The following is a 12,312-nucleotide window of genomic DNA, read 5'->3' on the forward strand; positions in this document are numbered from 1 at the left end:
ACACTTCGAAGGACACCAATTAATTCTTAGCCAAAACGGAGAATAGATCAGTTTAACCTTACTTCGTTCTATTGCTTCTGGCAGTCTTTCAAAGATAATTAGTTGTTTCCTGAATAACCAAGGTCTGCCATTAATGATCGCCTCCAAATCATCTTCATCCTCAAAAGAAATCTGAAACAAATTCTGCCCAGCCATATGAATGCCGAATTTTCTTTTAGTTTTCCAAATACTCCTGACTTGTGCACGGAAGCCATCTGGGTTGTACGACTTGTTTGTCCATACCGAACATAGTAAAGAAAAGCTACTCCTTGGTGAAACTAGAGAGCTCTTAACCGTTAGTTGAATTAACTCTTCTAGTAGTAGAGATACTTCCTCCCCTGCCATAAAGGCCAAAGGTCACCACCCCACTCTACCCCAACCACAACCGCCCCTATTTCTTTGGAGAATTACGAGAGAGCACTCTTGAGCTAACTTCTAGTTAAATTTTGTTATTTATTTTTCTAGTATTGTTTGATTGGAAAAAAGTTTATAATTGAGTTGTTCTCGCAATCAATTTATACATAAGGAAATTTGATGGCTTGCAATTATTTTTCGACTATTTTAATGAGCTAACCAAAGATGAAAGATTATCTCAATTTTGTGATCAATTCTAACACTAAAGCCGAAGCACTTTGGAGTTAAACTATCATTAGATTAGTTTTTTCTTTCTCAAGTATTTAAACCAAGTTCAAATATTAGATTCAGAATTATTGAAAGAACTTTACTTATGGATGAAGATACCTGTGTTTTATTTTGTTTGACACTTTCTTATTATGTTTAATCCTCCATTTTATTTTTCTTGACAACATTATAAAAATTTTAAGACACCATCAATTACGTGTAACTCATGAATTTAATTTATCAAGTCATTAATCACAAAACATATAAATTTAATTTATCAAGTATAATTTTAAATTTAATTGAGGGCCTACGATATTTTGGCGATTCAACACCCATCACCATCTCCCATGACAATCATGGTACTTATAACCAAAATTTCTCACCCATTACAACCCAACTTAGCCATGCTTCACAAACTCAAGAACCCAACCAATTCCTTATTGTTTGCTCTCACATAATGCCTACCAATACCTCTCAAAATCCATTTCTTTCGACTTCAGCAATGGCCTCCAGCCAATCTTTATCTCACCTTCCACCAACTATACCTAAACCATTGAAACCAAATCCGCCACCCAACATCAAATCGAATAATATCTCATTCCCAAAATAACATCCATAAGCCAGAAAAAAATATTTCTTGATCTCATGGCTCTTCTTCATCCAAACAACACCCCTCATTCCTTTACCCAAGCCAACACACACTCTGAGTGACGAAATGCAATGAAAGCTGAGTTTAATGCACTGCAACATAACCATATTTGGAAATTGGTTTCTCATGACTCTACAAAGAACATTGTGCAGTGTAAATGGTTGCTTAGAATAAAAAGAAAAGCAAATGGATCCAGCTATAGATATAAAGTCCACCTCATTGCAAAAGGGTTCACTCAACAGCCTAAGGTGGAGTTTCATGCAACATTCGGTCTAATAGTTAAAATCGGTAATAGTTCGACTAACTCTCTCTATTGTGGTTCAACGCAACTACGTTTTACGTCAAGTTGACGTCAACAACGCCTTCTTATAAGGCAACTTAGAAGAAGAGGTATATATGTCTCAGCCCTTAGGTTTTGCATGCATATTCTGAATTTTCAAATCATATTTCTAAGTTGCTCAAAGCTATTTGTAGATTTAAATAAGTATTATTTATACCGGTGAAACCAAATTTTTTTTAAGAGGAACTAAATTAAATTATAACTTTTAGAATAGTAAAAATATAATTTTATTATTTTAATATTTTATATTTTTATATTTTAAAAAATTAAATTAAATATTTATAATTTTAATAAGTTAAAATTGTAATTTTATTTTACTAATTTAAAATTTTAAAAATTTTAAAATTTTAAAATTTTAAAAATATAATTACTAGCTACCTATAGCCATAAGCTTTTGTGAAATAAGAATCTGACCCACCTCTATTCATACGTATTCATCCTCAAGCAGTAGTCACTTACTTGTTTACGTTGATGACATCATCATCACAGGAAATAAGTCATCTATAGTAAACAATGTTATATCTTCTTTTGCTACTAGGTTTCGATCCAAGCCCTGGGTTCATTGACATACTTTCTAGGTGTTGAGGTTCTAAGGTAGCCTAATAGACTCATTTCCTTGAAACAAACAATATCAATACGCTACTAGCTGAAGAAAACATGGAAAATTGCAAACCCACCAGGACTCCCGTAAGCAACACCGAGATTTTTTCAACTACTGATGGTGCACCACCAACCGATGCAACCCGTTTTCTTTGTGTAATTGGTAAACTTTAATACTTATCATTTACACGACCTGACATTGGTTTTTTTTGTCAATAAACTTTCTCAATACATGAATGCACCCTCTGAGTTACATTGGAAGGAAGCTAAAATGGTACTTAGATACCTTCGTGGTACCACTCATTATGGATTTTGTATCACCCGAAGTGATGACGTCAGCCTTTATACATATTTAGATGCTGATTGGGTCGATGATATTGACGATCGTAGCTCGACCTCTGGCGCTATATTCTATTCTTTGGCATTAACCCGATTGCTTGGTCATCTAAGAAGCAACATATTGTCGCTCGATCTTCAACTAAAGCAGAGTATTGTTCTGTTGCAAATGTTATCACAAAAAATATTCGGGGTTAAAAACCTATTGCTAGAACTTCGCATTCCGCTAAAAAAATCTCCAACAATCTACTGTGATAAGTTGGAGTAAGTTATGTGGAAATCCAATCATTCAAAGCCGTATGAAACATATTGATGTGGTCTTCAACTTTGTTTGTAATCTGGTCTTGCACAAGCAAATTAATGCTACTCATGTTCATGTTGAGGATTAACTAGCTAGCTGATGCGTTCACCAAGTCACTCTAGAAAACAACATTTGATCCTCATCTATTCAAGCCAGGCATTGTTGCACACTGCGTACCTTGAGGGGGCATATTGGCGTTGAACAAGTCTTGCTTATCACTTCATTTTGACAACTTCTTTAGCTTATATTTATTGTTATGTTAGCCTTTATGTTAAGTTGATTTTGTTTAAATAAATCTCCTTTATTATAAGAGAATATCATGGAAACTGTTGATACTTCATTACCACACGTAGTATATTTACACCAATCAGCGGTGAATTCTTACGATGCCATACTCTTTCCTGTTAAAAGAAAATTCGAAAAGGGTTAGATTTCATAACCTCATAATTTAACTTGCTTCAAATTAAATTTATTTTTTTTTAAAGTCGACGAGTGTTGAAGTTATGGCTTGATTGTCGTTTGACGTGTTGGTATGAAAGAAACAAAAGCCAAAAAAATTAGAGTCCATTTAAGCCCACGTGTCACGTACGTGAAGCATACGAGGTGGTCCTGAAGGTGGCAATTGTCAATGCATATATGTCAAAATCTTGGCAAAATATAATCCCGGAACATGCATATGTGGCAAAGGAGCAACGTCGTACACTGAAAATTCTAATTGACTGGCAATTCATCACCAAAAAATAAGGATTCTTTAGTGAACACACTGACTTGAATATAGGCCATGAATAAAATCTAACCACCGCTGTTCATGCATGCAAGCAAAAAGACAAAAAAAGAACGTGGTTATCGATGTGTAAATACAAAAGAGTAAGACATTCCGGCTCAGGATTTATCCTTTATCAATAGACTTGCGATTGAGATACCTCAAAACAGACCAAATGTGAGGTATCTATCCTTTCTCATGACTTTTGAGGCCAAGATTAATATTCTTCTACTATTATAGTTTCTTCATTTGACTTTTCCTTTTAAAAAAAAAAAATAATACAAATTAGAAGACTTACTATTATAAATATTCATCGGTCTCACAACTCTTAGCCATCGCATTATACGTCCCTGGAATTAGCAAGATGGGATATCATTCGCCTACCTTCTATCTCTTACTTTGTTTCCATTTTATATCAGTTTAATGTTCTTCTCCTTCTTCACCAACACATTTGTGCTCTCCTAACCAAAGTGCCGCCTTGTTCCAGTTCAAAACCCACTTTTCCATTAACCAATCTTCTTCAAAAGATTGTGAATATTCTTATCCTAAGACCACCTCTAGGAAGAAGGGTACAGATTGCTGCTTATGGGATGGAGTGAGTTGCGACAACATCACCGGTGAAGTCATCAGCCTTGACCTGAGTTGCAGTTGCCTTTCTGGCACATTCCCTTCCAACACCACCTTCTTCCTCCTTTCAAGCTTGCAGAGGCTGGACTTATCCTTCAACGATTTCAGGAAATCCGAAATTTCCTTCAACTTCAGTCGCTTTCCAAGCTTAACACACCTTAATCTTTCCAGTTCATGGTTTTCAGGTCCTGTTCCCTACGAAATCTCCTATCTCTCCAATTTAGTTTCATTGCATCTTTCCTACCGTCCATCTATAGATCTCATTGGCTTTCAAGCGCCTGGACCAATTTTGACACTTGAAAAATCCGCTGTAAACCGAATAGTCCGGAACTTGACACAGGTAAGGGAAATTGATTTGGATGGAATAGACATGTCATCCATTGATCCTAATTCCTTCATCAATCTTTCTTACTCTCTCACATCTCTCAGTCTTTTGGGTTGTCATTTGCGGGGAAAATTTCCGGACAACATTTTCAAACATCCTAATATCGAGTACCTGAGTTTGGATGAAAACCCAAAACTCACTGGTCAGTTTCCAAAATCCAATTGGAGCAGTCCCCTTGTGGTTTTGAGTGCATTCGGTACTTCTTTGTTTGGAGAATTGCCTGAATCATTTGGCGATTTAAAGTCTTTAAGGGTTTGGCTCTATTGTTTAGTAACTTCTCTGGATCAATTCCTCGATCACTAGGAAATCTATCTCAGCTAGAATTCTTATACCTTTCACATAACTATTGTACTGGTAAGATTCCATCTTCACTTGCAAACCTCGAAAACTGAGAATTCTTGCCCTTGGTTATAACCAATTAGAGGGTTGCATTCCTAATAACCCAAATGCATTTCCAAATCTAAGCTATCTTGATTTATCTGATAATTTTCTCAGTGGTACAACACCATCTTGGCTTTATACCATTCCTCTTTTAAGATATTTAAATCTTGGAAACAATCAATTCAATGGTCATATCAGTGAATTCCAAAACAGACTTTTAATTACAATAATATTGAAAGATAACAGCTTTCGTGGTCCGATTCCAAGCTTAATTTCTAAACTTGTGAACCTCACTTTCCTTGATTTATCGTCAAATTTCATTGAAGGTGGTCTCCCAAAATTACCCCCTAATATCAGATTCCTATCAGTCTCATACAATAATTTGACTGGAAATTTTCCTCATATATGCATTTCAAAGTTTCTTGAGATTCTCGACCTGTCTCATAATAACTTCAGTGGAGTTATCCCACAATATATTGGAAGCTTTAGCAAGAATCTTTCATCTTTGAACTTGAAGATGAATAAGCTCCATGGAACCATTCCCTCGACATTTGCAAAACGATGTGCATTGAAGAATCTGAACCTGAATAGCAATCATTTGGAAGGGCCATTGACACCTTCAATCACCAACTGCAAAGACTTGCAAGTTCTAGATGTTGGCAACAACATGATAAACGATAGCTTTCCTCATTGGATCGAGACATTATCAGAGTTGCAAGTTCTTGTACTCCATTCCAATAAATTCCATGGTCCAATAACGGCTCCTACGAGTTCTGGTTCTCTTCCGAAATTGCGAATAGTTGATCTCTCCTGCAACAACTTTTTTGGCCCTCTGCCAACCGGCTACATCAAAAATTTCAAAGGAATGATCAATATTCTTGATGATGGCCAAGGGGTGAGATACATGGGGGAAAGAAATTACTCGTATAACTTTTCTGTTACTATAGCTGTTAAAGGGTTTGAGATTGAATTGATGAAGATTTTAACTATTTTCACAAGCATTGATCTCTCAAGCAACAACTTTGAAGGACAAATTCCAAGAGATATCGGAGAGCTTAGTTCGCTCCGAGGGCTTAATCTTTCTCATAACAATCTCATTGGGCATATACTAACTTCACTTAGAAATATGACTCGGCTTGAGTGGTTGGATCTTTCGTCCAATAAGTTGAGTGGGCAGATTCCAACGGGATTGCTAGATCTGACATTCCTTTCCGTCTTTAACGTTTCATATAATCAACTTGTTGGACGCATACCACACGGTAATCAGTTCAACACTTTTGAAAATGCTTCGTACCAAGGAAACGAGGGATTATGTGGCGTTCCACTCTCTAGAGGCTGCAGCAACAAGGTGTTGGGACAACCACTCCCCGCACCATGGACGAATTCCCACGAAGATGGTGGCTGAAAGCTTGAATTTGGGTGGAAAGTAGTTGCGATCGGTTATGGATTTGGATTCATATTTGGAGTGGCAACCGGATGTGGTTGTCTTCGAACGGGTAAGCCCAAATGGTTCGTGACCTTGTTTGGAGCTCGAAGAGGACGAAGGTGAAAATCCTCCAAAGTTAAGGCTGAAGGTTATGATTAACATTTGTTTTCTGAGTTTGGTTACAGAGATTGCAGGTGCATGTTTGTTAGAATTTCAGCAGAGATTAGGTGATTATGGTTTGCCTTTGTGTTGTGAACTGTCTCGGTTGATTAGTGGTTGATCTATTGTATTCAGCTATTAATAAATTTCATCACAATTATCACAAGCACTGCCGCAAGCTATAATTTTCATTCAATCCATATTTAGTTTTCAGATTTTGTTTTTCATTAATGGTTTCAATATCGACATTATTTTCACTGATTTTGTTAGGATTAAATTTGTTATTATGCTTTGATTTTTTTTGTTAGAGTAAGAGTAACTAGCTATTGAAGTTAGTTAAGTATAGGTTAGTCTGGTAGTTATTTGTTAAGTAGTTTGTCAATTCACTTGTATTTGTTATATAAGTATGTACTATGCACAGTTGAGATAAGTGAAAATTCATTTTTTTTGATGCAAAAAAAATAAATTAAAAAATCATGAATTAATGGCTATCTGATTCCATGTTAAACTATAGAAAAGGATTTAAAGAAATGATATGCATCAAGAAGAATGAATTTTCACTTATCTCAACTGTGCATAGTACATACACTTATATAACAAATACAAGTGAATTAACAAACTGCTTAACAAATAACTACCAGATTAACCGATACTTAACTAACTTCAATAGCTAGTTACTCTTATTCTAACATTCTCCTGGTTCTTTAATTTCTTTTGCTAAAAAAAAAATAGTATTGGACACTATACAAAGATCACGTCAAAAATTGGAAAATTGCTTAGGCGTGATAGGTTTAGTAAGAACATCACCACCTGCTTGTCAGAGGGAACAAAGTTAACCAGTAGTGTACCATTAAGCACTTTCTCACGAACAAAATGATGATCAATCTCAACATGTTTTACGCGAGCATGATGAGTAGGGTTTGCAGCCATGGAAATAGTAGAGGTATTGTCGCAATAGATTACTGGAGGCTAGCGTGGAGGCACACCTAGCTCATCTAACAGCTGCTTAACCCAGAGTAACTCAAACACAGTTAGCAAGGCTACGATACAGTTACCAAGGCTACAATATTCGGCTTCAAAGGATGATTGTGAGACCACAGGTTGTTTTTTGGAGCACCATGCAACAGGATTTGGCCCTAGATAGAAGACATACCCTGTGGTGGAGCGCCGATCTTCAACCGAAGGTGCCCAATCAGCATCAGAATAGCCAACTAACTCAAGTGGCCCTTGAAAAGAAACAAGCCATGATCTGAAGTGCCAAGAAGATACCATAAAGCTCATTTATCTGCCTTCCAATGGGCTTTACTAAGGGAATTCATGTATTGGCTGAGTTTATTAATACAGAATGAAAAATCAGGACGAGTGATGTACACATATTGAAGCATGCCTACGGCGCTACGATACAAGGGACCATTAGCAAATGGCGGACTGTCATCAGCAGCAACTAACTTCGGAGTGCTAACCATGGGTGTCGGTGTAGTCGATGCGCCTGTCATACAATTCTTGTGAAGTATGTCCATGATATATTTTTTCTGATTCAAGAATAATCCCTACGAAGTATGCTTAACAGAAATTCCCAAGAAAAAATTAAGTTGCCCCATATCTTTAAGAGCAAACTGATGATGAAGTTGTTGTACCACAGTGTCAATCTCTTTAGTGGAACTACCAGTAATAATAATGTCATCGACATATGCCATAAGCAGTAGGGAGCTCTGTGCATTAGCTCAAATGGAAAGTAAGGGATTAGCTTTAGAAGCTTAAAAACCAAGTTGAGTAACTAGATAGTGCCTAAAAGTCTAAAACCAAGCTCGAGGAGCTTGTCTTAAGCCATAAAGAGCTTTGTTGAGTTTACAGACTAGCTGTTGACCATTGTGCCCGACCACCTCAAACCCCAGTTGTTGAACCATGTAGATCTCCTAAGTTAACACTCCATTAAGGAAAGCATTGTTCGCGTCGACTTGTCGCAGGGCCCACCCTTTCATGATTGCAAGTGCAAGAACAGTTCGAATAGTTGCAGCTCGAACAACTAGGTTGAAAGTATCTTGAAAATCAAGTCTAGCATGCTGAGAGAATCCTTTTACTACTAAACGAGCTTTATATCTATCCACTGTGCCATCAGCTTTCTTTTCCACCTTGAATAGCCATTTACACCCAATGGCTCGTTGATTTTCAGGTAAAGGACAGAAGCCCTATGTGTGATTGTGAAGAAGTGCTTGCAACTCATGATGAACAGCAACTTTTCAAAACTCATTTCCCATTGTAGCATGTATATCAACAGGAACATCTTCAGAGGTACTGGGTGTTGTACTCATATAGAATTTAGGTTTGAAAATCCCTGCTTTGTTGCGTGTGATCATAGCATGGGAATCATGGGGAATAGGGGGTTGTGAAGGTGAGTTGGGTAGATTGGTACAAATGGAGGGAAGAGAAGAGTTGACTGAAGTAGGGAGGGTTGGACTAGACGCGAGAGAGTGATGTGTAGGAGACAAAAAGTTATCTTGGGAAGGTGATGAAATGACAAGTGATGGACTAGTAGTGAAAGGTTGAGCTGGCAACAAGACAAGTAACTTAGAGCTAGACTGTGACTTAGGTGTAGGTGGAACAAATTTGGTAGCAAAAGTTTGAAATGGAAATATGGTTTCATTAAAAGTGACATGACGGGAGATATATACTCGGCCATTACCATTTCTACAACGATACCCTTCGTGCGTGGGAGAGTAACCTAATAACATGTAGGAGGTTGACCGAAATTGTAACTTATGGTGTTGTAGGGTCGAAGGTTAGGAAAACAAAGGCACCCAAAGACACGCAGAAATGACTAGATTGGGGGAACTTTGAACAACTTCTCATACGAGGATACATTATTTAGAGGGTAAGAAGGTAGCCTGTTGATAAAAAACACAGCAGTGCTAAAAGCATCATTCCAGTAGGTTAATGGCATGGTTGCATGAGCCAGCATAGAGAGTCCAGTCTCAATAATCTGCTTGTGCTTGCGTTCAACTAAGCCATTTTGAGCAGATGTATAAGGACAAGTAAATCGGTGCAAGATCCCTTGTTGAGCTAAATATGACTTCAACGCATGAAATTCTCCACCCCTATCTGTTTGTAAGGTTTAAAGCCTACAACCAAGAACACGTTCAACTTGTCTATGAAACTGTGGAAAGACAGTGAGCACTTTTGATTTTTGTTTTAGAAAATACATCCAAGTATATCGTGTATACGCGTCTATGAATGCAACATAGTAGCGAAAACCATTAGAGGTGACTGGTGTTGGTCTCCAAACATCAGCCACTATCAATTGAAGAGGTGCAGTGTAGTGAGTAAAGGACTGCTGAAACGGTAACTTATGCTCTTTGCCCAGATGACAAGCAACACAATGAATTGAGTCTTTATTTGTACCAAGAGAAATATTACAACTCAATAAGACCTTTGTAAGTGTAGCATTACAAGGATGGCCTAGCCTAGCGTGCCATACATTTCGAGATACAGTTGAACTCGCAGAAAAACATTGAGCAGAGCTTGAAGTCAAGCTATTTGGAGAAGCATCCTATAAGTGAAGCTTATACAACCCGTGCTGCACTGACCCTCGAAGAAGCACCTCCCCAGTTTTTATATCACGCACTTGACACTGTGTAGGAAGAAACTCAAAGATCACCTGATTATCTTGTGTAAACTTGGATACAGATAAAAGATTTTTGGTTATACCAGGCACAAACAGTAAAGATCTCATGTACAAGGGTCTGGTTTGAGCAAGTAAGAAAGACTGACCAGTAGAAAAAATAGGTAGAGTAGTGCCATTGCCAACATAGACTTTACCTGGACCATTGTGAGAAGTGCTGTCACCCATGGAAGTAGCCGAATGAGTGAGATGATGCGTCGCTCCAGAATCTGGATACCAGGCATTGTCACTGGCCGTCTCAAGAGTGGCAATAAAAGCCTGAGGTTAAGAAACGGATGAAGGAGATGCACTGACTGGTTGAGAAGGATTGACCATAAAAGGGTTGGACCAAGTAGGAGCTAGAACCGATAGAAAGTACCATCCTGGTGGGGAAGATGAACCAGTAGCAGGTAGGATCCAAGGTGTCATGGAAGAGCCAGAATCAAACATACATTTATTAGCTTGCAGAGAGGGAAGGGGTCTGTAACCAGCACTTTTATAAGATGTATCGAAACGATAGTAGCAGTGATCAACAAGATGACCCTGCTTTCCACATAATTGACATTGGAACCAGGAACCAGAAGTTCGACCATGCCCACGCCCTTGAGCAGTGGAGGATAGACGATAAGCTGGTGCAGGAGTACTGCTATCGACAGACGAATTGGTCACCATGTTGGCCAGACTGGGAGCCTCAAAGGTTAAGACCTGCTGACGTGCTTCCGCATCAAGAAGCATAGTGGTGATAGCCTGAGCATTGTATGGCACTTGGCTAGCTGTGATGATCGTGATCACCGACTCATATTTAAGGGGCAAGCCACTAAGAATGGTAGTAACATGCTCATGATCACTAATGGCTTCACCATAACTAGCAAAATTATCATAAAATCCCTTAATTTTCAGCAAGAAATCCCTCATTGAGAGATCACCTTTGCACTGAGAGTGTAAGGCGCGATGATAGAACATTAATCTAGAGGTGGTTTTGCTGCCATATAAAGTAACAATAGTATCCCATGTGCGAGCGCTAGTGTCCTTACCAATAAGATGAGGAAGTACAGCCTGACTGACAGAGGACAGAAACTAGATGTGAGCACACTATCTTGCTGCTCAAATCGAGCAAATTAAGGATTCTCTTGAAGTATTCCATCAGCATCTGAAAGCAGTGGAGAAGGAGGGACTATGACAATTCGATTTTGACCCTAGTCAGAATAGTGGTTTCGGGACCACAAATCTGAGTTTGAAAAATATTTTAATATTACTTTCTGTGTCTGTGAATGTGAATTTATATATGCAAAATTTCTATGATTTAATTTGTCTGTTTCTATGCTTAATTATGAAAAAGGATTAAATCGCGTAAAGTGTAAAAGTTGAGTGCTAAATGTTAAAGCACCTATTTGGTTTGGCTTTTAAAATAAAGGTCCTTGCATGTCAATTGGACCATTTTACTAATGCATGGACAAGTATGGACACTAGTGGATGGAATCTTTATTTGTTAATTAAAGGGCAAAATTGGAAAATGGCTTATAATGTATAATTAAATAAAAATAAAACATGAAATGTGTTCATAATAGGGGATTTTTTTTCTGAAAATGAAAGGAAAAATAAAAGAAAAAGAGCTTTAGGTTTTCGGCACTTGCAAGCATCAATTAGGTATGTTCTTTTGATCGATTTTTGATAACTTTTACGTTTCTGTGATCGTTTCTTCTTATTCTTCAAAGCCCATGTCTGAATTTGTACTTCTGTCAAATATTTCATGAAATGCCATTGTTGATATCATGAGTTTTGGGATGTTTTTGGATGAATTATGAAGGCTTGGTAGATGATTTATAAGTTTTGTATTTGAATTTTGATGAAATAGAGTTATTTGGGTTAAATTGTGAAAATTAGGTTTTGAAGGAATAAATTGTGAATTAAATATATTATTTGGGCTAGTATGGAATCCATGTATATTTGGCCAAGCTATAGTCTTGGTGAATTTTGCATATTTGTGATTTTATGAAAAATTGACTAAATTGTTAAAGTGTGAAAAT

The 12,312-nt window shown here is 37.5% G+C and overlaps 1 protein-coding gene across 1 annotated transcript; it reads left to right on the forward strand.

The window, feature by feature from the left end:
* Positions 1–2,306: 2,306 nt before the first annotated feature.
* LOC108481602 (receptor-like protein Cf-9 homolog) lies at positions 2,307–6,847 on the forward strand. The gene is made up of 3 exons (XM_053018952.1): positions 2,307–2,405; positions 4,137–4,857; positions 5,021–6,847. The coding sequence occupies exons 1-3, from the start codon at positions 2,307–2,309 to the stop codon at positions 6,445–6,447; spliced, it is 2,247 nt and encodes a 748-aa protein (XP_052874912.1). The 3' UTR covers positions 6,448–6,847.
* Positions 6,848–12,312: the final 5,465 nt, after the last annotated feature.

The sequence above is a fragment of the Gossypium arboreum genome, chromosome 1 (genome assembly GCF_025698485.1).
Source record: "Gossypium arboreum isolate Shixiya-1 chromosome 1, ASM2569848v2, whole genome shotgun sequence".
In the NCBI taxonomy this organism is placed as follows: domain Eukaryota; kingdom Viridiplantae; phylum Streptophyta; class Magnoliopsida; order Malvales; family Malvaceae; genus Gossypium; species Gossypium arboreum.

Coding starts and splice junctions, on each gene's coding strand:
- LOC108481602 (XM_053018952.1), top strand. CDS start 2,307: ATGGAAAATTGCAAACCCACCAGGACTCCCGTAAGCAACACCGAGATT. Junction 2,406..4,136: donor ATGCAACCCGTTTTCTTTGT/GTAATTGGTAAA, acceptor GCCTTGTTCCAG/TTCAAAACCCACTTTTCCAT. Junction 4,858..5,020: donor TGTGGTTTTGAGTGCATTCG/GTACTTCTTTGT, acceptor TGTACTGGTAAG/ATTCCATCTTCACTTGCAAA.